The sequence below is a fragment of the Pseudophryne corroboree genome, chromosome 1, assembly GCF_028390025.1.
Source record: "Pseudophryne corroboree isolate aPseCor3 chromosome 1, aPseCor3.hap2, whole genome shotgun sequence".
Lineage (NCBI taxonomy): Eukaryota > Metazoa > Chordata > Amphibia > Anura > Myobatrachidae > Pseudophryne > Pseudophryne corroboree.
This window is the reverse complement of record NC_086444.1, coordinates 998,398,728-998,424,873: the sequence shown is the minus strand read 5'-3', so window position 1 is coordinate 998,424,873 and position 26,146 is coordinate 998,398,728. Positions and strand designations below refer to the sequence as shown.

The 26,146-nt window shown below is 43.8% G+C and overlaps 1 protein-coding gene across 3 annotated transcripts in view; it reads left to right on the top strand.

Annotated features, from left to right (window-relative positions):
• SH3RF1 (SH3 domain containing ring finger 1) overlaps window positions 1–26,146 on the top strand; it is a 262,561-nt gene that overhangs the window by 217,163 nt on the left and 19,252 nt on the right. For all 3 annotated transcript variants that reach the window (XM_063920619.1, XM_063920620.1, XM_063920618.1), the window contains 4 exons: window positions 1,483–1,637; window positions 5,971–6,141; window positions 6,638–6,909; window positions 24,089–24,426. In XM_063920619.1, the coding sequence (XP_063776689.1) occupies window positions 1,483–1,637; window positions 5,971–6,141; window positions 6,638–6,909; window positions 24,089–24,426 (936 nt within the window). The remainder of the gene's footprint in view (window positions 1–1,482; window positions 1,638–5,970; window positions 6,142–6,637; window positions 6,910–24,088; window positions 24,427–26,146) is intronic.

Below are 26,146 nucleotides of genomic sequence, written 5' to 3'. Positions count from 1 at the left end.
TACAATGCAGTGTATTAAGTACAATAAATTTTAATAAAACCCAGCGCTTGCTAACCACCAGAAATGTTTAGTACAATATATATATCCACAAAAGATTCCTGCGTCTCCCACCGGTGATACTGTGCCACCAAGATTAATCTATATAGGAAAAATAGTATACACTATAAAGGGAGCGCTTGAATCATATTGGATTTTAATTATATATATTTTTTATTCGTATTCTCATTACAACATAAAACATAAAACCATATATGGGTATAAATTCATATATAAAATATACTAAAATATATGTGGATATTATATGTGGATTTTAGTATATTTTATATATGAATTTATACCCATATATGGTTTTATGTTTTATGTTGTAATGAGAATACGAATAAAAAATATATATAATTAAAATCCAATATGATTCAAGCGCTCCCTTTATAGTGTATACTATTTTTCCTATACAGTGTATTAAGTATATAACGATATATCGCACCATTGTAACGGCGGATTGTTCATTGTGTATGAGAGTGCAAAACCACAGGCTCAACAATCTGGAGTCTCTGGGTCGCCAGATTGCTGAGCTTTAGACTGTTGAATATCTGTAATGCAGAATTTACTCTGAGAAACTTTCATTGTGTTGACTTACTTACACTAGGACTGCCAGTTTTAAAAAGACTGACCTCCCTCCTAGTTAACGCTTGTAATATGATTACGTGGAATTCTATTTAGATGTAAATGTTGTCATCATACTCTGCTCAACAAAGGGAAGACCATATTTTGTGAATGGCGTGTCTCCTGGAATTGGGCTGAAATCTGTTTAGTATGTCTAACATCCGTGCCTTATTTGCATATTTCCAAGTAATAGGAACTGTACAGACTGTGCTCTCCCTCTTCCAGCAAGAACTGATGGCTTACTCCTTCCCTTACTGCATTGTACAGCAAGAGTCATACAGAGAAGGTCTGCTAGAATAGAGAGCATTGTTGGCACAGTGCTACTAGCTGACATAGGGCTTGATTTGTAGTTGTACACTATTGCTGCTGCTGCAGCTGTGATTTTTGTAGCTGTGGATGTCCAAAAATATGCTAATGTAACAGCTACCAGAACTTTTATTGAGACACCCACCGGAGCCCTTGCAACTGCTTGCAGGATCTCAGACACATGCCCCGCAAACAACCAAAACGTGTCTGTGTTTTTGCCGCCTCCTCCCACAAAACCATCGCTTCCTGTCAGTCACCTGTAAATTCATTCTCAACATGTCCATAATCACAATTCAGTGGCTGCAAGTACACATTGCGGCTGGGACGCATGAGCAGACCACGATAATCGCTCAACTGCGTAAATATTGGAATAGCGCACAGTTGTGAATGAAGCCCATAGTATGCATGGAACGATTAAGTACTTGTAGCTGAAGTGTATTTCAGAGTTTAGACGCTTTTGTTGTGGTGAGAGTACTCTTTGTATGATTACATTGTACTTCAATTTACTTACAGGATTTGAATCCACCTATTCTTCCTCCTCCACCCTTGACTGCTGCTGTTATTGTCTCCACAACTTCTGGGGCAACATCTTCTACTGCTGGACAGAGATTGGCTAGTGGTCCTGCTGAACAAGTCGCCCATCTTAGGCCATCCACTCGACCAAGCGTGTAAGTTTTTAAGGAAATAAACTTGACCAGACAGAAGTAGCCATAAATAGTTATAAATATACAATATTAATTTTTGTACACATGATGGTAATACAGGTTGAGTATCCCATATCCAAATATTCCGAAATACGGACTTTTTTGAGTGAGACTGAGATAGTGAAACCTTTGTTTTTTGATGGCTCAATGTACACAATTATGTTTAATACACAAATGTATTAAAAATATTGTGTTAAATGACCTTCAGGCTGTGTGTATAAGGTGTATATGAAACATAAATGAATTGTGTAAATGTAGACACACTTTGTTTAATGCACAAAGTTATAAAAAATATTGGCTAAAATGACCTTCAGGCTGTGTGTATAAGGTGTATATGAAACATAAATGAATTGTGTAAATGTATACACACTTTGTTTAATGCACAAAGTTATAAAAAATATTGGCTAAAATGACCTTCAGGCTGTGTGTATAAGGTGTATATGTAAGATAAATGCATTCTGTGCTTAGATTTAGGTCCCATCACCATGATATCTCATTATGGTATGCAATTATTCCAAAATACGGAAAAATCCAATATCCAAAATACCTCTGGTCCCAAGCATTTTGGATAAGGGATACTCAACCTGTATTGTTTTTAGTTTAATACTGTACTATACAACATTATTTTGGGGAAGGGCTATTATTATTAGTTTACTTGGCTTTATAAAACCTTGTGTTTACAAGCATCCATGGTTTACAACTTTCACTTACTACATCCTGTGCTATAATTTGCAGTACTTCTCAGTTGTACAGCTAGAATTGTCTCCCTAACCTCTGCTTATTTGCACCCCATCTATTTATGTGGCTTTTACATCATTCGCAGCACAACTCTTAAATAACTAATTTTAAACTTCTATGCACCTCGGGGGTCATTCAGATGTGGATGCAAACCAAAAAAACAAGCAACTGGGCAAAATAATATTGCACTGCAGGTGGGACAGATGTAACATGTGCAGAGAGATTTAGATTTGGGTGGGTTATATTGTTCCTGTTCCTCTTCTAGTAAATACTGGCTGCTTTATTTTTACACTGCCATTTAATTTTCACTTTGAACACACCTCATCCAAATGTCCATTTCTCTGCATGTTACATCTGCACCACCTGCAGTGCAACATGGTTTTGCCCAGTTGTGTGCTGGTTGGGTTTGCTTTCAAATCTGAAAAAGGCCCCTCATGAAGTACAGTCCTCATGACTACTGTATACAGATGAGGACATTTGGTTTAGCCATTTGGTGCTGAATGTCCACTAAACTCTGAAATAAGGAGGATGTGCTGGATCACTCTGCAGTAATCCACACCAATGTACAGTAAACATAGAATTTGACGGCAGATAAGAACCACTTGGCCCATCTAGTCTGCCCCTTTTTTTTATCCTTTAGGCAATCTCAACCCTTTTTGAACCTTAATTCTTTGTAAGAATATTCATATGCCTATCCCAAGCATGTTTAAATTGCTCTGCAGTCTTAGCCTCTACCACCTCTGATAGGAGGCTATTCCACTTATCCACTACCCTTTCTGTGAAGTAATTTTTCCTTAAATTTCCCCTGAACCTCCCCTCCTTAAGTCTCAGTGTATGTCCTCGAGTTCTAATACTTCTCTTCCTTCAGTACTTCAGTTATTCGCTAAGGATGGACCATGCTATGTAATTGGGCGCTGCAGAACCTTTGTGGCACCATATAAATAAAGTATAATAATAATAATGCAACAGGTATTTGATCACACCATTTGTATAGAAATATGCTTTAACTTTACAAGTGGATATTCTGCATTATTAAAAGGACTGCAAACAGAACAGCATCATCTGCAGCTAATTAAATATAGTAATCAGTCAGCGGTTGCATGTAACACTTTAAAAGTTCCAGCCTAGCACTAAATGCCCATTGTATATGTATACATACGTATATGGTTTTTATGAAAGTAGAGGGGTTGCCTTTTGAATAGATTATACAGAAAGGCTAACACATGGAATAGATTGAAAGTTCTGCACAAAATAAATCATTGAAAACCTTTTATATTACGTTTTGAGAAGAAATGTACCTGTTTTATATTGAGCAGCTAAGGGAAACCATTGTCTGTTGTGTATGATTTTTTTTTTTAAGCATATGCTGGTCCATATGTATGGTTTGAATAACTGCACGTGGCATGCTCCAGAACCTGTTACGAATGTAATAAAATAGTCTGTTTATTTCTTTCTAAGACTTTAGAGGGGAACGGAAAATCATTTAAGCACCGCAGACTGCCCTGTTGTGATCTAAGAGATATTACATTTTACAGATAAAACATTAGCTAATTATCTAAATCCACAGCAATCAATCTAATTTACACTTGGAATGGAGCTTAGGAATTGGTTCCAGAGAAAACTATCCTAGATAGCCTGAGAGCCTTTAAACAGATTTATTTTGAGTTAATGTTGGATAACTATTGCCCCGTTTGAGTGTCCTATTACTGTAGTATGAAGTAAAACCAGTAATTAGTAATTCCTTTTAGGGTTGATTAAAAATGTATAACTGTGAAATAGTAGCATGCTGTGTAGCCAAATGATGCATACCAACCCTTTACATGCCATACAGTTGCAGTGTGATGTGGGGCTGGACTGGCTTTGCAAGAGCGAAACCCATTTAAGCAGCCACATCCAGCAATTGCTGCGTGCTTGCCTCTTCCTCTGGCTGCTGTCAGTGATGTTTCCACAATCCAGATGTGTAGCGGGAATTAAAGGTTTCCCAATTACTTGTAGTGCTATTGATTGATCGGCCAAATAAATATCCATATGAAATGTGGTCTAATGCTGAGCTCTCATAAAATAGATCAGGAAAGTGGATTATCCTGATTGGGTGAGAGCATTCCTCGTCCATGTGTTTATCATTACGTGTCATGGGCAGACTTCAAAGTTTGCATGTGAACAGAAACATTTGGACTACAGTACAAATGATTAAAATAAAAAATGTTTTTAGTTATAAAGTGAGACTTATTATGTCTGGTGTTTCCAGTGCCAGACTAGATGTTTAGTGATGAAAGACTAGCTATGAGACTTTATACAGTGTTTTTCATAGGTACTATTTCCATGTGTTTGGTATAGTGTCCACATGTCCTACAAAGTGATCTTTTATCAACCACCGCCCCCATCCTGAAGACTGGGCTCAGGGTAATTCATCTCACGCAGGGACATTGCTGAAGCTGTTGCTGGTCTCCAGTGCACTTGGGCATCATTTGTTACGGATTACACATCATAATTAACATGTGGCTATTAAAAACACAAGACGTCTTTTCATTAAATACACATTAGACATCATGATGTAACAGTCTCCTGTGTCATTACTTCTTAGCAGATACAAACTGATCTCGACTATGGGACCGTAAGACCGTTCTCATCAAAACGTCTTGCATTCTCCTTATCTGACTGAGCATCTTGTTGTTTTAAATGCCTCGAGTAAGATTGCTTGTACAGGTCGTTTTACTGATGTTTAAGTTATAGCAAAGTAATACATTTTTAACAGAAAGTATATTGCTTTTATTAGTAGAAATGGAAATGTAAGAGACATATATAAAGCAGTTCAGTAAATCACATGCAGATAAAGGATTGACCAAGTAATTACTAATGCTTCTAAGATATCCTGTTCTAAATCTTTATTTATATGTTCATGAAACAATTCAAAATGGATCACTACAAAAGTGTAGCTGAATGGTCTGTTACTTCAGCATGGGCCAAAAATGGTCTGCAGTATAAAGTAGAGATGTGCGTCTTCGGATTTACCCGGATCTCAAAGCGGCATCTTATTGGCTCTCGGATGTCAAGAGTTTTTAATTAGGCAATAAAAAAAATTCGGATAAATCTGAACTTGCGTTAATTTTTGGCGTTAAGAACCGAGTAACTCCGAACCCACACATCTCAGGTATAAAGATGTACCAGAGACTGCATACCCAGTTTATAAAAACGTCCTATATTGATAAGCTAAGATGCTCTACAGACAGGCATACAGAGCCTGATTCACACTTAGGAGCAAATCATACAAAAATTGAGCAATTTGCTCCATGAACAGACCATGTTGCAGTACAAGAGGTGCAAATGCATTTACTTGTTTGCATGCTGGGAAAATACTGGCTGCTTTTGCATGTAGCTGGCCAACTTTTGTTTTTTACGCTACAATTTAGAATTACTATCTTATCCCAACTCTAAATCTCTGTGCACCTTTTAAATCTCACCCGGTGCCATTGCTCATTTTTTAAAATGTACTCGTATCTCTGAATGTCTGAAGCACGAGGGACATGATTTATATCCAGATGTCATTGTCCCTGCTCAGGTATGTGGCAATCTATCCATATTTCCCACGTAAGGAGGATGAACTGGAGCTACGGAAAGGTGAAATGTTTCTGGTATTTGAACGCTGTCAGGATGGATGGTTCAAAGGCACTTCTATGCACACCAGTAAGATTGGAGTCTTCCCTGGGAATTACGTTGCACCTGTCACAAGGTAATGTACTGTATGTGAGTGTATGCAACATTAAACTGATGTTTATTTCCTAACTGACATTAGTTGCCATATCTGAATATATGTAGAGAAATGCGTTTTCCGTGTTTTAATGGCGTCAAAATCCTCTGCTGTTTTATTTAATTGCTCAGCCTTTCATAGTAGGCTATGCATTGGAAACAAACACAAACTGCAAACTTTCAATTTCTGTAATTATGGCACATAGTGATATAAATAATAGTGATTATGGGAATGGAAAAAAATATACAATGTAATTCCGTAACACCATCATTTAGTTGTACATTCTTGCATTAGTGGTAAGAAATGACAGGTTGTTTTTTTTGTTTTGTTTTTTTTTGCTATTTAATTTATAAGAATTTTTTTACCATCCATAAAGAAGATAGAATGGTAAAATTCTAAATATATTTCATATTACAGATAACAAATAATATTGTACAAGGCAGAAGGAAAAATAATTCAGTGTTTCTTATTTCTTAAGGGCATTAACAACTGGAACACACACTAAACTTGCTATGGCAACAGCAGGTATAGGCACACAAATCGTGAACATGGTAGCCCCATGCTCTAGCGGAGTACCGTGCCAGAAGTTACAAGGAAACGGAGTAGACTTCTGCAAAGTAGTTAATTCGAATGGTGTTCCCCCGGCAGTTGTTCCAGGAAGTCATATTCAAACCAGCCCACAAGCCAAGGTCTTGATACACATGAGTGGCCAAATGACCGTAAACCAAGCCCGCAATGCTGTCCGGACAGGTAACCAATAATGGAACGTCATAATTCTTCTTTTTCTTTTTTGAGAAGTGTATTTACACAAAATAAAAATAACATACAGTAAGATTGTTAAAAATTTCAAGAGTATAAACAGAAGCTTACCTCCCAACTGTCCCGCTTTTAGTGGGACAGTCCTGATTTTATGGGACTGTCCCGCTTACCCGCTCGTAATCCGCAGGGAGGGGGGGGGGCAGTTGGGGAGACCCTCACTCACTTGCTGCTCATCTTAGCAAAGCAGCAGTGAATAGATGCTGTGCGCATGAGCAGAGTCTGTGCACTGGGAGAGAGGGGCTGGGGCATGGGCAGCAGCTCTCAGAGTGCTGGACATGCCCCCATAGTAACGAAAACAGAGGCGTGGCTCCCGAATGCATCATTCCTGTAAAGCCACGGCTACTTTTACCGAGGCCACACACCCTTTTCAGTAGTGCGTGCCTTAGGCGTGCAGAAGAGTAACAACTTGGGGGTGAAGACTGTTGGGAGGTATGACAGAATACGTTCCATCCAGAACTAGAATAGTGAAAACAACTTATATTCAACGTCACATAGTTGTACAGAACACATGTAGAATAAACAGCGTTAGTGAGAATGGAAAAAAATAATAATAATAATAATAATAAAAATGTAGGTGGATAGGGGTGTATGACACTGGAATCAACAACCATCTTCTCCAAGACCCTAAAACAGTGGTGACCTCTAGACCCTAAGTCAGTGATTTTCAACCTTTTTTAACTCGCGGCACACCAAACAATATTTTTAAATTGCCAAGGCACACCATCAGTCCCCTACGCGGGGAAAAAACCACACACATTGGCCCCCGCAGTAAAAAAAAAACACACACACACACACACACACACACACACATTGGCCTCCACAGAAAAAAACAGTTCCATTATTCCCCATAGAAAAAACCATCACATTGCACCCCACATAAATCATTTTGCTCCCCACACAAATTACATTGCTCCCTGCTTACAATATATTCCTCCCCACATAAGTTACATTGCCTCCCCACATACATTATTCCCCACATAAGTTACATTGCCTCCGCACATACATTATTCCCCACATAAGTTACATTGCCTCTGCATATACATTATTCCCCACATAAGTTACATTGCCTCCGCATGAACATTATTCACTACAAATATTAGCCCCTACTGTCATCTGTCCTCCTCCCTGTCTGTCCCTCAGTGGCAGGGGTTGCTTCCAGTGCTGCGAGTACTGAGCAGCAGGCGGGCAGGGGTGTAGTATGGTATGCCGGGCTCCCGGCGACCAGCATACCGGCGCCGGGAGCCCGGCCGCCGGCATACCGACAGCGTGGCGAGCGCAAAGGAGCCCCTTGCGGGCTCGCTGCGCTCGCCACGCGCCACGCTATTTATTCTCCCTCCAAGGGGGTCGTGGACCACCACGTGGGAGAATATCTGTCAATATGCCGGGTGTCAGGATTCCGGCGCCGGTATACTGTGCACCGGGATCCCGACATTCGGCTTATTGAAGACTACCCGGCGGGCAGGTGTGGATGCATGTGGGCGGGCGGGGGGCAGGGAGGGTGGCTGGCGGGACTCGGAGGGGGAACAGCTGTGGATGGGGAAGAGTGAGCAGGCTGCCTGGCTTGTGGGATGTGGCGTGCGCGACCTATGATGTCACCGCTGCATCTCCATGGCAGGTCACAGCCCATGCACCATTCAGCCTAAGCCTCCCAGAGGATCCCAGTGCTGCAGCTGCCTGGGCTAACATATTTGTTTTGAAGGTACGGCAGTGGCTTCGGCTCCGCGGCACACCTTACAACCGGTCACGGCACACCGGTTGAAAATGCCTGCTCTAGGTTCTCAAACTCAGACCTCAGGACTCCAAGCAGTGCATATTTTCCAGGTCTCCTCACAGAATGAGAAGTGAAATAAATACCTCCACCTGTGGATTTTTTAAACGTGTCAATGAGCAATGAGTACACCTGTGCACCTGAGGGCCAAGTTAGAGAACCACTGCTCTAGACAAAGTTTCTAAGTTTTACCAATTTCCACTTTAGCTGCCACATCCAGTGAGCATTCAACTGAAGCCATTTGATAAAGGAGTGTTAATGTAGGTAAAATTAAGGAAATGCTTAGGATTCTAAAATAATAAATAAATCCAAACAAGTCACATGACGTTCTATTTATGTAGGGGGAGATATGTCAAACCTAAAGAGAAAAGTGGTGAAATTGCCCATAGCAACCAGTCATCTGCTAACTGACATTTTGTAGAAAGTGCTAGATAAGTGACGGTTAGAAGCTGATTGACTTCTTACTAGGAACAGTTCCTTCACTTTTCTCTTTAGAAGATTTGATCTATTTCCCTCTTTATTATGTTACATTTGGTATTGCAAAGGTATCTTTTATTACTCTCTTCGTTTCTGTATGTTAGAGACATCTATCCATTCTTCAATCATCCTGACATGGCTCAGGAGCTAGAGGAAATATAAACTGTTGAGTCACATTATTATGACCACCAGCTAATAGCCAGAGTAACCGCCGCGTGCAGCACGGACATCAGCTGGAGGGGCTCAACTATCATTTTAGACACATCTCACTGTAGCGTGTTGGTCGGCCCTCACTCACCTTCATAGCCAACATTCACATCTCTCATCAATGGCATGCAGTTTTCATGTCGGTTATTCAAAATGGTGTCATTTGTCCAGCCATGATACACCTTCACCGCAGCAGCACACAAACAGTTCACAAACTGCGCTATTTCAGAAATACTGCCACCCTTGTCCCGAAAGTATACAGACGGCCCATCTCAGACCTTATATACCCACCAAGCCAGCGCACGACACGTGACGTACTTTGTGGGATACGTGCTGCCAACGTCAAACGTAGGAGTTGGTCATAATAATGTGACTCGACCGTATATGGACTGAAAGCTTCACAAACACCCCAAACAATAACACTCACTACTAACATGAGAGCTGCTTCTAACGCTCACAAACACTAAGGTAAGCCTTAGCCACTAGTCTGAGATAAACTTGTGGTTAATGAAGTCATTGGACCTGAGCAGCCTGTAATTCACCAAGTAATCGGCTCTGGACAACCTTTGTATCCCCAGGTGTTGTGAAACTATAAGTTTCAGCATACACTTATGGTTATCAACTAGGGATTGTAGTATTCACAACACCTGCAGTGTAGAGGCACAGTATGTACGGACTGAAGTCATTGTTTGTTCTATGCACAACGTCCAGTTTGTGAACTTCTTGAAAAGAACACAGAAAGAAGCCGGCTAATGCCTCAATGGAAACAAGTCTGCAATTTTCTTCCATATAATGGTTTATTCGACGCCACTCAGTCTTCCTTCATCAGCATCACAGGAGCCTTGTAATATCACCATTGCTTCACCATTGCTGCTGTATTTCCCTCATGCAAAGGCCAGCATGTTAGGGGGAGAGTCAGAAAATGCAGCCACCCACAGGCAGTAACAGCTCTGGATCTGCCCCCACCAGGGCTGTCTTAACAGCATTGTGGGCCCTGGACAAAGTCATGCACTGGGGCCCCTACTCACCCATTCATGGGAGTAAATGGGAAAAAATAAAAATAAAAAAAAATATATATTTTACCCCTCCTGAGGTCCCACGCCATCTCTACCCATGCTTCCATACAGTGAATGGGTGTCAGCACTCTGATTGGTGGATAGCTCCAGTATCCACCCGTCAGCATGCTGACAGCCTTTTACTGTCTGGCTGCAGGCTGGGAGGTAGGTAGAGAATGCTGCCTAGCTGCTATGATTGAGTGTAATTCACAATCAGAGCGGCTGAGCAGCATTCTCTACCTGCCTCCCAAGAAGCTCCAGAGGCACCAGTCAGGGTGCAGCGATGCAGATGGACCAGGACCTCTGTCACAGCAAAGGCGATGTAAAAGGGATAGAGTGGTGGTGTTTGGACTATGAGTGGGGACCATTGAGCTGCAGTTTAAATACAGCAAGAGCTTACTTTTTCCTTTTGTAAAGCAATTTGTGTTTCTCTAACGTCCTAGTGGATGCTGGGGACTCCGTAAGGACCATGGGGAATAGACGGGCTCCGCAGGAGACAGGGCACTTTAAGAAAGAATTTGGATACTGGTGTGCTCTGGCTCCTCCCTCTATGTCCCTCCTACAGACCTCAGTTTGAATCTGTGCCCGGACGAGCTGGGTGCTACTTAGTGGGCTCTCCTGAGCTTGCTAAAAAGAAAGTATTTTGTTAGGTTTTTTTATTTTCAGAGAGATCTGCTGGCAACAGACTCTCTGCAGCGTGGGACTGAGGGGAGAGAAGCAGCCCTGCTCACTGAAGATAGGTCCTGTTTCTTAGGCTACTGGACACCATTAGCTCCAGAGGGATCGTACACAGGATCTCACCCTTTGTCGTCCGATCCCGGAGCCGCGCCGCCCTCCCCCTCGCAGAACCGGAAGACAGAAGCCGGTGACAGAAGCAAGAAGACTTCAAAATCGGCGGCAGAAGACTCCAGTCTTCAAACTGAGGTAGCGCACAGCACTGCAGCTGTGCGCCATTGCCCCCACATTACACCCACATACTCCGGTCACTGTAGGGTGCAGGGGGGGGGGGCGCGCCCTGGGCAGCAATTAGGAACCTCTTGGCAAAAAGTGAGCATGTATACAGTTGGGCACTGTATATATGCATGAGCCCCCGCCATTATTTTACACAGAAACGCGGGACAGAAGCCCGCCGATGAGGGGGCGGGGCTTCTTCCTCAGCACTCAACAGCGCCATTTTCTCTCCACAGCTCCGCTGAGAGGAAGCTCCCCAGGCTCTCCCCTGCAGAAACACGGTAGAAGAGGGTAAAAAGAGAGGGGGGGCACATAAATTAGGCGCAAAAGCTTTATATACAGCAGCTACTGGGTTAACACTAAGTTACTGTGTGATTCCTGGGACATATAGCGCTGGGGTGTGTGCTGGCATACTCTCTCTCTGTCTCTCCAAAGGGCCTTGTGGGGGAACTGTCTTCAAAAAGAGCATCCCCTGTATGTGTGTGGTGTGTCGGTACGCTTGTGTCGACATGTTTGACGAGGAAGGCTATGTGGAAGCAGAGCGGGAGCAAATGAATGTGGGGTCGCCGCCGACGACGCCGACACCTGATTGGATGGATATGTGGAAGGTTTTAAATGATAATGTTAATTCCTTGCATAAAAGGTTGGATAAAGCTGAAACCTTAGGACAGTCGGGGTCTCAGCCCATGCCTGATCCTAGGTCGCAGAGGCCGTCAGGGTCTCAGAAGCGCCCACTATCCCAAATTGACACAGATATCGACACGGATTCTGACTCCAGTGTCGATGGCGATGATGCAAAGTTACAGCCTAAATTGGCTAAAGCCATCCGTTATATGATTATAGCAATAAAGGATGTGTTGCACATCACAGAGGAAACCCCAGTCCCTGACAAGAGGGTTCATATGTATGGGGAGAAAAGGCAGGAGGTGACCTTTCCCCCTTCACATGAGCTAAATGAGTTATGTGAAAAGGCTTGGGAATCTCCAGATAAAAAAACTGCAGATTTCCAAGAGGATGCTTATGGCGTATCCCTTCCCGCCATCGGACAGGTTACGCTGGGAATCCTCCCCTAGGGTGGACAAAGCTCAAACACGCTTATCCAAGAGGGTAGCCCTGCCGTCACAGGATACGGCCACCCTTAAAGATGCTGCGGATAGAAAGCAGGAGAGTACCCTGAAGTCCATTTATACACATTCAGGTACCTTACTAAGGCCGGCAATTGCGTCGGCCTGGGTGTGTAGTGCTGTAGCAGCATGGACGGATACCTTATCAGAGGAACTTGATACCTTAGACAAGGATACTATATTAATGACCCTGGGGCATATAAAAGACGCTGTCCTATATATGAGAGATGCTCAAAGAGACATTAGCCTTCTGGGCTCTAGAATAAATGCAATGTCGATTTCTGCCAGAAGGGTCCTGTGGACTCGGCAATGGACAGGCGATGCCGACTCAAAAAGGCACATGGAGGTTTTACCTTACAAGGGTGTGGAGTTGTTTGGGGAAGGTCTCTTGGACCTGGTCTCCACAGCTACTGCTGGAAAGTCAAATTTTTTGCCGTATGTTCCCTCACAACCTAAGAAAGCACCGTATTACCAAATGCAGTCCTTTCGATCACAAAAAAGCAAGAAAGTCCGAGGTGCGTCCTTTCTTGCCAGAGGCAGGGGCAAAGGAAAGAAGCTGCATAACACAGCTAGTTCCCAGGAACAGAAGTCCTCCCCGGCTTCCACTAAATCCACCGCATGACGCTGGGGCTCCTCAGGCGGAGCTAGGCCCGGTGGGGGCGCGTCTCCGAAATTTCAGCCACAAGTGGGTTCACTCCCAGGTGGATCCCTGGGCGATAGAGATTGTGTCTCAGGGATACAAGCTGGAATTCGAAGAGATGCCCCCTCACCGATACCTCAAATCGGCCCTGCCAGCTTCCCCCTTAGAGAGGGAAATAGTGTTAGCTGCAATTCACAAATTGTATCTTCAGCAGGTGGTGGTCAAGGTTCCCCTCCTTCAACAAGGAAAGGGTTATTATTCGACCATGTTTGTGGTACCGAAACCGGACGGTTCAGTCAGACCCATATTGAATTTAAAATCCCTGAACATATACCTGAAAAGGTTCAAGTTCAAGATGGAATCGCTCAGAGCGATCATCGCAAGCCTGGAAGGGGGGGATTTTATGGTGTCTCTGGACATAAAGGATGCATACCTTCATGTCCCCATTTATCCACCTCATCAGGCGTACCTCAGATTTGTGGTACAGGATTGTCATTACCAATTCCAGACGTTGCCGTTTGGTCTGTCCACGACACCGAGAATATTTACCAAGGTAATGGCGGAAATGATGGTGCTCCTGCGAAAGCAAGGGGTCACAATTATCCCATACTTGGACGATCTCCTCATAAAGGCGAGGTCCAGAGAGCAGTTGCTGATCAGCGTAGCACGCTCTCGGGAAGTGTTACAACAGCACGGCTGGATTCTAAATATTCCAAAGTCGCAGTTGATTCCTACGACTCGTCTGCCCTTCCTGGGCATGATTCTGGACACAGACCAGAAGAGGGTTTATCTCCCGATGGAGAAGGCTCAGGAGCTCATGACACTGGTCAGAGACCTATTAACACCAAAACAGGTGTCGGTGCATCACTGCACGCGAGTCCTGGGAAAGATGGTGGCATCATACGAGGCCATTCCCTTCGGCAGGTTCCATGCGAGGACCTTTCAATGGGATCTGTTGGACAAGTGGTCCGGATCACATCTACAGATGCATCGGCTGATCACCCTATCCCCCGGGGCCAGGGTGTCTCTTCTGTGGTGGCTGCAGAGTGCTCACCTTCTCGAGGGCCGCAGATTCGGCATTCAGGACTGGGTCCTGGTGACCACGGATGCAAGCCTCCGAGGGTGGGGGGCAGTCACACAGGGAAGAAATTTCCAAGGTCTGTGGTCAAGTCAGGAAACTTGCCTTCACATCAACATCCTGGAACTAAGGGCCATATACAACGCCCTAAGTCAAGCGGAGACCCTGCTTCGCGACCAATCGGTGCTGATTCAGTCAGACAACATCACCGCAGTGGCTCATGTAAACCGCCAAGGCGGCACAAGGAGCAGGGTGGCGATGGCGGAAGCCACCAGAATTCTTTGCTGGGCGGAAAATCACGTAAGAGCACTGTCAGAAGTGTTCATTCCGGGAGTGGACAAATGGGAAGCAGACTTCCTCAGCAGGCACGACCTCCACCCGGGAGAGTGGGGACTTCATCAAGAAGTCTTCACGCAGATTGCAAGTCGGTGGGAACTGCCACAGGTGGACATGATGGCATCCCGCCTCAACAAAAAGCTACAGAGGTATTGCGCCAGGTCAAGAGACCCTCAGGCGATAGCTGTAGACGCACTAGTGACACCGTGGGTGTTCCAGTCGGTTTATGTATTTCCTCCTCTTCCTCTCATACCCAAGGTGCTGAGAATCATAAGAAAAAGAAGAGTGAGAACAATACTCATTGTTCCGGATTGGCCAAGAAGGACTTGGTATCCAGAGCTGCAAGAAATGCTCACAGAGGACCCATGGCCTCTTCCTCTAAGACAGGACCTGTTGCAATAGGGGCCCTGTCTGTTCCAAGACTTACCGCGGCTGTGTTTGACGGCATGGCGGTTGAACGCCGGATCCTAGCAGAAAAAGGCATTCCGAATGAGGTTATTCCTACGCTGATAAAGGCTAGAAAGGACGTGACGGCTAAACATTATCACCGTATATGGCGAAAATATGTTGCTTGGTGTGAGGCCTGGAATGCTCCTACGGAGGAATTCCAGCTGGGCCGTTTCCTTCACTTCCTACAGTCGGGAGTGACTTTGGGCTTAAAATTGGGTTCCATTAAGGTCCAGATTTCGGCTCTATCCATTTTCTTTCAAAAAGAACTGGCTTCTCTTCCAGAAGTCCAGACGTTTGTAAAAGGAGTGCTGCATATTCAGCCCCCTTTTGTGCCTCCAGTGGCACCTTGGGATCTTAACGTGGTGTTGAGTTTCCTGAACTCACACTGGTTTGAGCCACTCAAAACCGTGGAGTTAAAATTTCTCACGTGGAAGGTGGTCATGCTATTGGCCTTGGCTTCAGCTAGGCGTGTGTCAGAATTAGCGGCTTTGTCACATAAAAGCCCCTATCTGGTTTTCCATATGGACAGGGCAGAATTGCGGACCCGTCCACAATTTCTGCCAAAAGTGGTGTCATCCTTTCATATGAACCAACCTATTGTGGTGCCTGTGGCTACTCGTGACTTGGAGGATTCCAAGTTACTAGATGTGGTCAGGGCTTTAAAGGTTTATGTAGCCAGAACGGCTAGAGTCGGGAAAACTGAGTCGTTGTTTATCCTGTATGCACCCAACAAGCTGGGTGCTCCTGCTTCAAAGCAAACTATTGCTTGCTGGATCTGTAACACGATTCAGCAGGCTCATTCTGCGGCTGGATTGCCGCTTCCAAAATCAGTAAAAGCCCACTCCACAAGGAAGGTGGGCTCTTCTTGGGTGGCTGCCCGAGGGGTCTCAGCATTACAGCTTTGCCGAGCGGCTACTTGGTCAGGTTCAAACACTTTTGCAAAGTTTTACAAGTTTGATACCCTGGCTGAGGAGGACCTTGTGTTTGCTCATTCGGTGCTGCAGAGTCATCCGCACTCTCCCGCCCGTTTGGGAGCTTTGGTATAATCCCCATGGTCCTTACGGAGTCCCCAGCATCCACTAGGACGTTAGAGAAAATAAGATTTTACTTACCTATAAATCTATTTCTCGTAGTCCGTAGTGGATGCTGGGCGCCCGTCCCAAGTGCGGACTTCTTCTGCAATACTTGTATATAGTTATTGCTTAAATAAGGGTTATGGTTGGATGCATCAGGGTTGATCTGATGCTCCGTTGTTGTTCATACTGTAAACTGAGTAAGTTTATCACAAGTTATACGGTGTGATTGGTGTGACTGGTATGAGTCTTGCCCTGGATTCCAAAATCCTTTCCTTGTACTGTCAACTCTTTCGGGCACAGTTTCTCTAACTGAGGTATGGAGGAGGGACATAGAGGGAGGAGCCAGAGCACACCAGTATCCAAATTCTTTCTTAAAGTGCCCTGTCTCCTGCGGAGCCCGTCTATTCCCCATGGTCCTTACGGAGTCCCCAGCATCCACTACGGACTACGAGAAATAGATTTACCGGTAAGTAAAATCTTATTTTTAGATGCAACCAGAGACATCAAATCTCAGGCAACATTTAAACATTTAAATGTATGTAAATAGTTCTAAAAAATGTGTAACACCTTCACTACATATGGTAAAACGGGTACTGGAAATAAGGACTCGTAGGCAGGTAAAACACGGTGTCTTTACTGGCATCAGACACTGGCCATAGCAGACATAGGCATGGGCCAGGTCACATAGGTACATAACTCAAAATGAACAAACAAAAGTATATCACTTAGCACTTCCCGTGCTCAACAGTCATTCTGCTGCAACGACCTGCAGCCACCCTCCGCCGTGCTCTTTCTGGCACAGCCAGTGTCCACAGTCCCTGGCACCATACAACTGCAGCCTACTCTGTTGCATCAGTGCCATGTGCAGTGGGTGTTTGGGAGTTTTAAACCCCTTTCCTGCTTCTGCATTCTTGCTGCATCTGGGTCAGCTGGAAAACCTGGACTTCTATTTTTCTACTTGATGCCGTGCAATCCAGAAAGCCCATGGTTCCACACTTCTACTGCAGGTGCAGAATGTGCAGGTATTGTTTTCCTGTCCCCTGGAGGGAGCTGATCCCACAGAAATGTGGGCAGTTGTGGTGAGACACAAGCCCTCTCACCACACTGTACAAACACTAGTGGCCCTTCTATTCTCCAAGTATTTATTATTTATTTTATTATTTTTTAACAGTTTCTTATATAGTGCAGCAAATTCCGTTGAGCTTTACAACTGGACACAGTGAGAAGACAAAACTGGGTAATATCAAACAGCCATAGAGGTAGGAGGGCCCTGCTCGCAAGCTTACAATCTATGGGGAAATAGGCATTGATACACGAGGATAGGTGCTATCTCTTGCATAGTTGTCCACCAGATTGCAGAGGTTCTTGGTGGGTTGCATGATATCACATCACAGCAGTGATGAACCAGGGTCAGGAGGAAAGGAGAGTGAAGAAAGAGAAGATATGTGAATGATATGTGTGGACTGTACTGTAGGGATATAATTGGATAGAAAAGCTATGAAGGTAATGTGAGTGGTTCTGGAATTTGATAAGCGTGTCTGAAATAGGTGAGTTTTCAGGGAACGCTTGAAGGTTTAAAGAATAGAGGAGAGTCTTAATGTACGTGGGTGCAGCCTGAAGAAAATCCTGTAATCGTGCATGGGAGCAAGTAATAAATGTGAGAATGAGAGACATAGATCTTGTTTAGAGCGAAGGGGCCAGGTTGGGAGATATTTTGAGATAAGCGAAGAGATGTATGTTAGTGTAGTATGGTTAATAGCCTTGTGTGTAAGTAACAGTATTTTATATTGAGTATGGTAGAATACAGGTAGCCAATGGAGGGACTGACATATTGGGTCTGCAGACGATGAACGACTAGCAAGGAAGATTAGCCCCACAGCTGCATTCAGAATCATACGCGCACGCAGGGGGGGGGAGGGGGGGGGTTTCCAAGTACCTGGAAACCCCCCATGCCGTCCGATCCATTGCACAGCTCACCAATGTATTTGTAACTTTTTTTTTGGGGGTGGGGGGGGGGAGAGATGGTGCGGAGCGCAGGCAGCTGTCAGTAACGTGGCAGCTGCCTGCTCTCTACCACACCGACAGTGAGGCTTTTCTGACTGTAGAGGGAGCTGCAGCGTCAGCGTGCAGCCCCTCTAAGGCAGTTCCCATGGTGCATTGCATGAGACCTGCAGCCGGGAGTCGCTGGTGTATCCCGTAGCCGCTCTTCCTTGGAGAGACAGGTGTGTGTCTCACGGTGGGGGGGGGGGTATCTTTAACAAATGATGCCTACTATATTTTGTTTGTGTACAATGTGTCTGTGATGTACTGTGCGTGTGCGCAATCATGTGCATGGGGTGGGGGGGATGATCTTTAACAAATGATGCCTATTGTATTTTGTTTGTGTACAATGTGTATGTGATGTACTGTGTGCGTGTGTGTAATTATGTGCATGGTGAGCATATGTGTGTATGCTGTACAATGTATATGTGTGTGCATTGTCTATAAGTGTGTCGTGTGCAATGTATTTGTAGTGTGCAATGTGTGTGGTGTCCAGTGTGTGTGTGTGTGTGTGTGTGTGTGGTGTACTTTGTATATGTATAGTGTGCTATGTATATGTGTGTTATGTATGTGTGTGTGGTGTACTATGTATTTGTATAGTGTGCTATGTATTTGTGTGTGTGCAGTGTGTATAGTGTACTAGGTATGTGTAAGTGTGGGAAAAGCTAGAAAGTTTGTAAGAATGCTGTGCAGTGTGCAGTGTGTGTGTGTGTGTGTGTGTGTGTGTGTGTGTGTGTGTGTGTGTGTGTGCAATGCACAGTATGTGTCTACAACGTGCATATGAGTGCAATATGGAAACCCCTCCCAGTAAATCCTGCGTTTGCCCCTGAGAATGGATTGTAATGGTGAGAGTCTCTTCTTGGTAAGATCAGTAAGAAGACTATTGCAATAATCAATGTGTGAGATAATGAGAGCGTGGATCAGAGTTTTAGCAGTGTCTTGTGTAAGGTATGATCGTATTTTGGATATGTTTCTTAGATGCATGTAACATGATTTTGAGATAGATTGAATGTGGGGAGCAAAGGATAGTTCTGAGTCAAGTATGACACCTAGGCAGTGAGGTTGTGGTGTAGGGTTGATTGTCGAGTTCTTAGCAGTGATAGAAATATCAGGTTGGTAACTGCTATTGGACTGTGGAAATATAATTAACTCTGTTTTGGAAATATTAAGTTTGAGGTGGCGAGATGACATCAAAGATGAAACAGCAGAGAGGCATTCAGTAACCCGACCCAATACAGATAGAGACAAATCAGGGGAGGATAGGTAGATTTAAGTATCAGCTGCGTACAATGATACTGAAATCCAAAAGAGCTGATTAGTTTCTCACGAGATGAGGTATAGATTGAGAAAAGTAGAGGACCTAATTGACTGATTCCTGCGGTGCTCCAACTGAAAGAGGTAGCGAAGAGGAGGTGGATTCAGAGAAACGGACACTGAAAGAGCGATTAGATAGGTAGGATAGGAACCAAGAGAGGGCTGTGTCCTGAAGACCTAGGGATTTCAGTGTTTGTATGAGAAGAGAGTGGTCAACAGTGTAAAAAGCAGCAGAGAGATCTAGAAGAATAAGTAGTAATGGCCTTTATACTTTGCAGTGACCAGAAAATTCACTTCTTTAGTCAGTGCTGTCTCTGTGGAGTTTTGGGAGCGAAAGCCTGATTGATGTGGGTCCAATAAGTTGTGTGAGTTAAGAAAGTGTGTGAGGCGAATGTAGGCAAGTTTCTCAAGTAGCTTAGAGAGACATGGGAGCTGAGAGATGGGACGGTAGTTTGAGAGAGAGTTAGGGTCAGAATGTTGTTTTTTCAGAATGGGAGTAATCACTGCATGCTTGAACAGTGAAGGAAAGACAACAGTAGAGAGAGAGATTACAGATGTTAGTTAAGGTTGGGATGAGCACAGGAGACATAGCTTTACTTATTTGTGAGGGTATAGGATCAAGAGGAGAGGAAGTAGAGTAGCAGGATGAGAAAAGTGTTGATATAATTGAAGAGAAAGTCCCAGAGGGTTCAGGTAGGGAATTGAGTAGGTCACTGGTTGAGGAAGAGCATACCATTTCATCTTGGATCTTATCAATCTTGTCCTTGAAGTAGGAAGCAAGATCTTGCGCCTTGATAGTGGCTGGCGGGTTGGGTGAAGGAGGGTTGAGAAGGGATTTAAATGTATTAAAAAGTCGTTTGGAGTTAGAGGCTTCAGCAGAGATGAGAGTTTGGAAATATGTTTGTTTGGCAGTGTCCAGGGCATTTCGATAAGAGTGGTAGACAGTTTTATATGTGAGGAAGTCACTTGGAAAACGAGATTTACGCCACAAGCGTTCAACTTTACATGACAGTTTCTGTAGGTGTCTTGTAAATTTAGAGTGCCACGGTTGACAACTTGGCCTACGTGGAGTGTGATGGGTAGCTGGAACCACTTCGTCAAGGGCTATCTCTAGAGTTTGGTTCAGATGTGATACAGCTATCTCCGGAAAAGTGAATGCAGAAATAGGTGAAAGCAGTTGTTGCAGAGAGGTGGAAAGTTCTTGAAGATTAACCCCTTCAGTTGCATGCCCGAAAAATTTCCGGGCCCAGCTGCGCTGCACAGACTGGCAACCCAGGACATTTTCCAGGCATACCACTGCTCCCCTTCCCTCCTCCTTGTACTCCATTCTGCCGGTGGGTGTTTGCAGAATGATGCGATCGCGTCATTCTGCAAACGCCCACCGGCTGAACGGAGTGAAGGGAGGATGGGGGGAGAGGATATCAGTGCTGGCGGGCTTGTGCCCGCCAGCACATGCTGCCCCGGGGGATGGCCATCGGTTGGTTATCCATGTGACCATCGATGGATAACCTCAATGGTGTAAAACCATCAGGAATAGATCCATTGATGGTTTAACCCATTGATAGTTATCCTCTATTTACAGTACACATGCGGGCGGACCAGTGGGGTGTGGCTTTGTGGGTGTTAGGGGGCGGAGCTAAGCTTTTAGAAAAAATTAAAATTAAAAAATTAAATCTGTAGCACTGAACCATCGATGGCGGGAAACCATCTGTTTCTCTCCCATCAATGGTAAAAGTATTCAACATCGGTCATAGACCATCGATGATTTTGAATCATTGATGGTCGGTGGCTATCCCTAGCTACCCCTAGGAAACAAGCAGTCCCTAAGGCAACGAGTATGGATCCCAGAGTATAAAACCCCTGGCATAAAGCATGACACAGCGCATGAAACCCCTGGCAACGCGCATGAAACCCCTGGCTATGAGCACGTAAAACAAATTAAATACCTGCCCTGGGAGGTGTGAACAAATAAAAAAAAAAACGCCACTGAAGGGGTTAATTGTGTTAGTACATTTTAGAATGCATTATGAGTACTCTGGCCATAACTGAGTTAACTCCTTACGTTTTCAAACTGCTTCTTCCGATCAACTGATACCTTTGGGAGTTTTAATTATTATTATTATTTATCCTTTATTTTTATTTTTTTTACAACTGACTCTCTTTATGGTCATTGTTAGAGATTCTGAGCAATCTAGAAATTCCATTACCCAAAGTGATATTGTCAAATCTGTTTTACAGCTGGAAAGGGAGCTTTAGACGTAAGAGAATTCCTTTTATAGCCACATACATCTGTTCCTATGCCTTTAATTTACAGATCTCTTTATTAAACTCCAAAGAACAAATTGATGAAACTGTAAAATATATATATTTAGCTCTTTAAATTCTTTGCGAGTTCAGTCAAAGGGTGTACTAAATATCAAATTTTACTATTCCACTGAATATTGAATATCTGAATGGTTGTTCAACCAAACGCGAGAATAAACCCAGCAAAGAGCAGCAATAAAAGAGAGCTAAGAAAACATTGTTATTTTCTCATATGGTCATTTAAATTTATTGGACTAACTAGCTCTGCCCAAATCATCCTAAACCGTAGGCCTTAATAATAATAAGAAAAACAAACACTGGCGTTTCTGGTGCAGGCCTGTAAAAACAAATTAAATTACATTAAGCAGCTGGTAATATTGCTGTTGAATGTAAACTCTATGGGCCTAACTACCTGCACATTGTTAAACTTGCACATTAGTAATTTGCAGGGCAAAGTACATCAGGTATATGGTATAAAACAGTTTGAAAAATGATACATACACAGAGAACGCCGGTAGCGAAGGATGCGTCTTCTCAAATAGAATTTTTTCAACGTGCTTTAAAGAAAAAATTCATGCCTAAAAACATGTATATGGAAACTTTTGTTTTATATAGTTGTGTGTTTCACATGCAGAGGCGTATGTAACAGCCTGCATGAAAAGACAATTTGGCCTGTGATCATGGTGTGTAACCCTGTGACCATTCTGATATTCTGATTGGCTATGCATTGGTGTGTAACCCTGTGACCATTCTGATTGGCTATGCGCTTGTGTGTAACCGTGACCATTCCGATATTCTGATTGGCTATGCGCTGGTGTGTAACCGTGATATTCTGATTGGCTATGCGCTGGTGTGTAACCCTGTGAACATTCTAATACTCTGATAAGCAATAAGATAGTTTGTAACCATTTCAACATTTAAATACTCCCATTTGTTATGCAATGGTCTGTGATCCTGTGAACATTCTGATACAGGTTGAGTCTCCCATATCCAAAATTCCGATATACAGATTTTTTTGTGCACGACTAAGATAGCGAAAGCTTTGATTCCCGTTGGTTCAATGTATGCAAACTTTGTTTTATGCACAAAATTCTTGAAAATATTGTATACATTTTTCTTCAGGCTGTGTGTATAAGGTGTATATGAAACTTTAATGCATTTTGTGTCTGTACACAAACTGCACCATGCATAAATTATTAAAAATATTGTATAAAATTCCCTTTAGGCTGTGTGTATAATGTGTATATGAAACAGTACATTCTGTGCTTAGACTTGGTGCCATCCCCAATATATCTCATTATGTGATATGCAAATATTCCAAAATACAGAAAAATCGGGTGTCCATAAAAATACTTCTAGTCCCAAGCATTTTGGATATGGGAGATTCAACCTGTAGTCCAGTTGGCTATCTGCTGGTGTGTAACTCATGAACATTCTAATACTCTGGGTATATGATGGTGTGTAATCCTCTGAACCTTCTCATACTGTGATTAGATATGCCCTAATGTGTGACCTTGTAAACATTCTAATGGTACACATTTCACTAGGAAATGAACTCCTAAACTAAGCTCCATTTTAGGCTAGTACCGGAAGGCTGCAATTGGATCATGATTGACAGGCAACTGGCATCCGGGGACGGCCATGCGGCTTTGAAGGTGGGGAGGGCAGGAAGTGCCGGGTGTGTCATAGCCATTTTCAAGGTTGGCCGATGACATCGCCTGCGTTTCCTACCTTAGGAAACATGGCGGCAGTGCCACTGCGTGTAGGCAGGGATCAACCTCTACTCGATGTGATCGCAATTGACTCGCGATTGTATCGGAAGGCGGTGCCACACGTACTGGATAGCCTTTCCCTGTGCTGGGCAGCATGTGAGTAGTATGGTCACAGATCTTGCTGTGACCATCACTGAATAACCCCTACAGTGTGATAGCATTTGCAGTAGAGAATGTTTGCACCAAATGATGGGAGATGATGGTGGGAGGAAGCTACTTGCTGAGTAGGCACACTGGTGTACATTGCTTTGTTTAATAGTAAAAAAGAAAAACAACAATTTGTGGATAGAGATGATTGAAAGTACAGAAAGGTGAGAAGGTGGTGAAAAGGACTCTCTTTGAACAAGCCCAGAGCTATTGAAAATTGGGTCTCATACTACACGTCTTTTGATGGATGATCTCATTTTTACTTTTTAACACATATCAACAAATATTATTGGAAAGATGTTTGGTTAGTGCCACCCAAACAACTCTTACCCTGACTGAGTACCCTTCTGTTTCTCTCACCACCTTCACAGCTGCTGCACACAGTCAGGAGCGACCAACAGCCGCAGTTACGCCCATCCAGGCTCAGAACTCATCTTGCCTTAGCCAAACAACTGGCAACACCCAGCAAGGCGCCTCTACCCAGCAAATGCAGCCTCCACTTTCAAGTTCAGTTGCTTACATCAATGCTGCCATGAATCTCAACAGAGCAAATGTTCCAATGGCTGCCAATCCTTCCAGCAGCAGTGCGCCATCTGTGGAGGCAGATTGCAGCTGGAAATCTGTCCCTGGAGTCTCCGGCTGTTCCTTATCTCCTGATAATGCCTCTGCACCATTAACTTCTGCTAATAAGCAAGACAAGGATAGCAAGGTGAGTTTTGAGTGTGACAGATGTTTACTTGCTTTCATAATAAATAACATCACTGAGGTCATGGGTTCGCTTCCCGCCATGGCCCTGTGTGGAGTTTGAAACTCCTCTCCATACTTGCGTGGGTTTCTTCCGAGTACTCTGGTTTCCTCCCACAATCCAAAAATATACTGGTAGGTTAATTGGCTCCCAACAAAAAATTAACCGTAGTGTGTATGTATATGGGCAAACTAGATGGGCCAAGTGGTTCTTATCTGCCATCAATGTCTACACTCCTCATACGTGCCCTCAACCATGCTGTCCTTTCCCAGATCCACTGTTCTCCCCTATTCTGCGGCTTAGTTTCACGGAATGCCCCCAATTTCCTCACTCTGGGGATGCTGGGCTGCTCCTGGAGACTGGTCTGCCTGCTCTGCTGACTCCTTCTTTGTGACAAGAACCAAATCCTGCAGGATAATATCACACTGCAGCACCCAGCTCTTGTCACTGCGGAGGAGACGGCATTTTGGTGGGTGATGCCCAGGTGCAGGCCGCACCCCCATATTGATGCCACTGACTATTACCAACCTATGTCTCCAGCTCTGAGATCCGGCTACTCTACAGCTGACTGGCTAGTGTGTTTCAATGGCAAGTAGTGCTGGTCAGCTGACAGAAAGTGACTGCTCATGCCTAGCAATGTATATCAGTCCTGCTATTCCACAGCTGCTCTCAGTAGGAAAGATCAGACATAAATTGCTATATTCCCATAAATGTACACAAGGAGGCGCACAACTCTGTTTTGGGCCCTACATGTTGGCCATGACATTTTTTAATCTACCTTCTTGTTGCTCACTTCAAAGCTGGCTTTTAACCAAATAGTTCAGCTGCTGGGTCTGTCCCATTGTGCACTACTCTGCCAGCAATGGAAAGGTTACACTACGCGTCATTGCTTTCTTAAGCACTTTTGAATCTGAAAATGTCAAAGAAACAGGTCCACTTATTAGACTTTCATAGCAAACATCGTGTATTTATTTATTTATTTTTAAATGATACTGTATATTGCTGAAAATAGGCAGATTGTCAAACAGTCACTGAAAGAACAACCAGAATACAGGCGCAGAGAAAACGTATCACAGAACTGTGATTTCCAATACATGGGTCTTAGTAGTGGTGGATCTGCTGCAGGGGGTGCAGCCAATGTCATTGAGAAAAGAGGAGGGATGGATTCAAAGCTCGAGCAGGGCTAGGTAAAATATACTATTTTTCAGAGTATTTTCTTGCGTAATGTGAGCCTGATTTACTTCCAACTCTACACCAGCCCCAAAATCTCCAGCAACAAATCCTTACAATCAGGGACTCTCCCTAGTAATTAGAGGCATTTACCAACCTTGATGTATGCCTGCACCTGTCTTATTTCCAACCACCATATTATCAATTAAAAGAAATTATCTATGCAATTTGCTTCCCAAGGAACCTAACGGAACAAAGAGAGCCTTTTTTGTGTGCAATAAAACCGTGCAGCACATCGGCTCCTCTGTGCTGGTCCCATGTGCATCTCTTGGTGTTAAGTAACATGCAAAATAAACCTCTCCCTGTGAAGAGAAGAAGAAAGAACTGCAATATTCAGATGTTCCGGGGTTTTTTTCTTTAGCTGTAAATGATTGTGTTCTTTATCTGGCAGAAATGTTTTTCCTTAAACATAAGTGCTTAATGTTGCATGTACAAGCAATTCTAAAAGTCATGT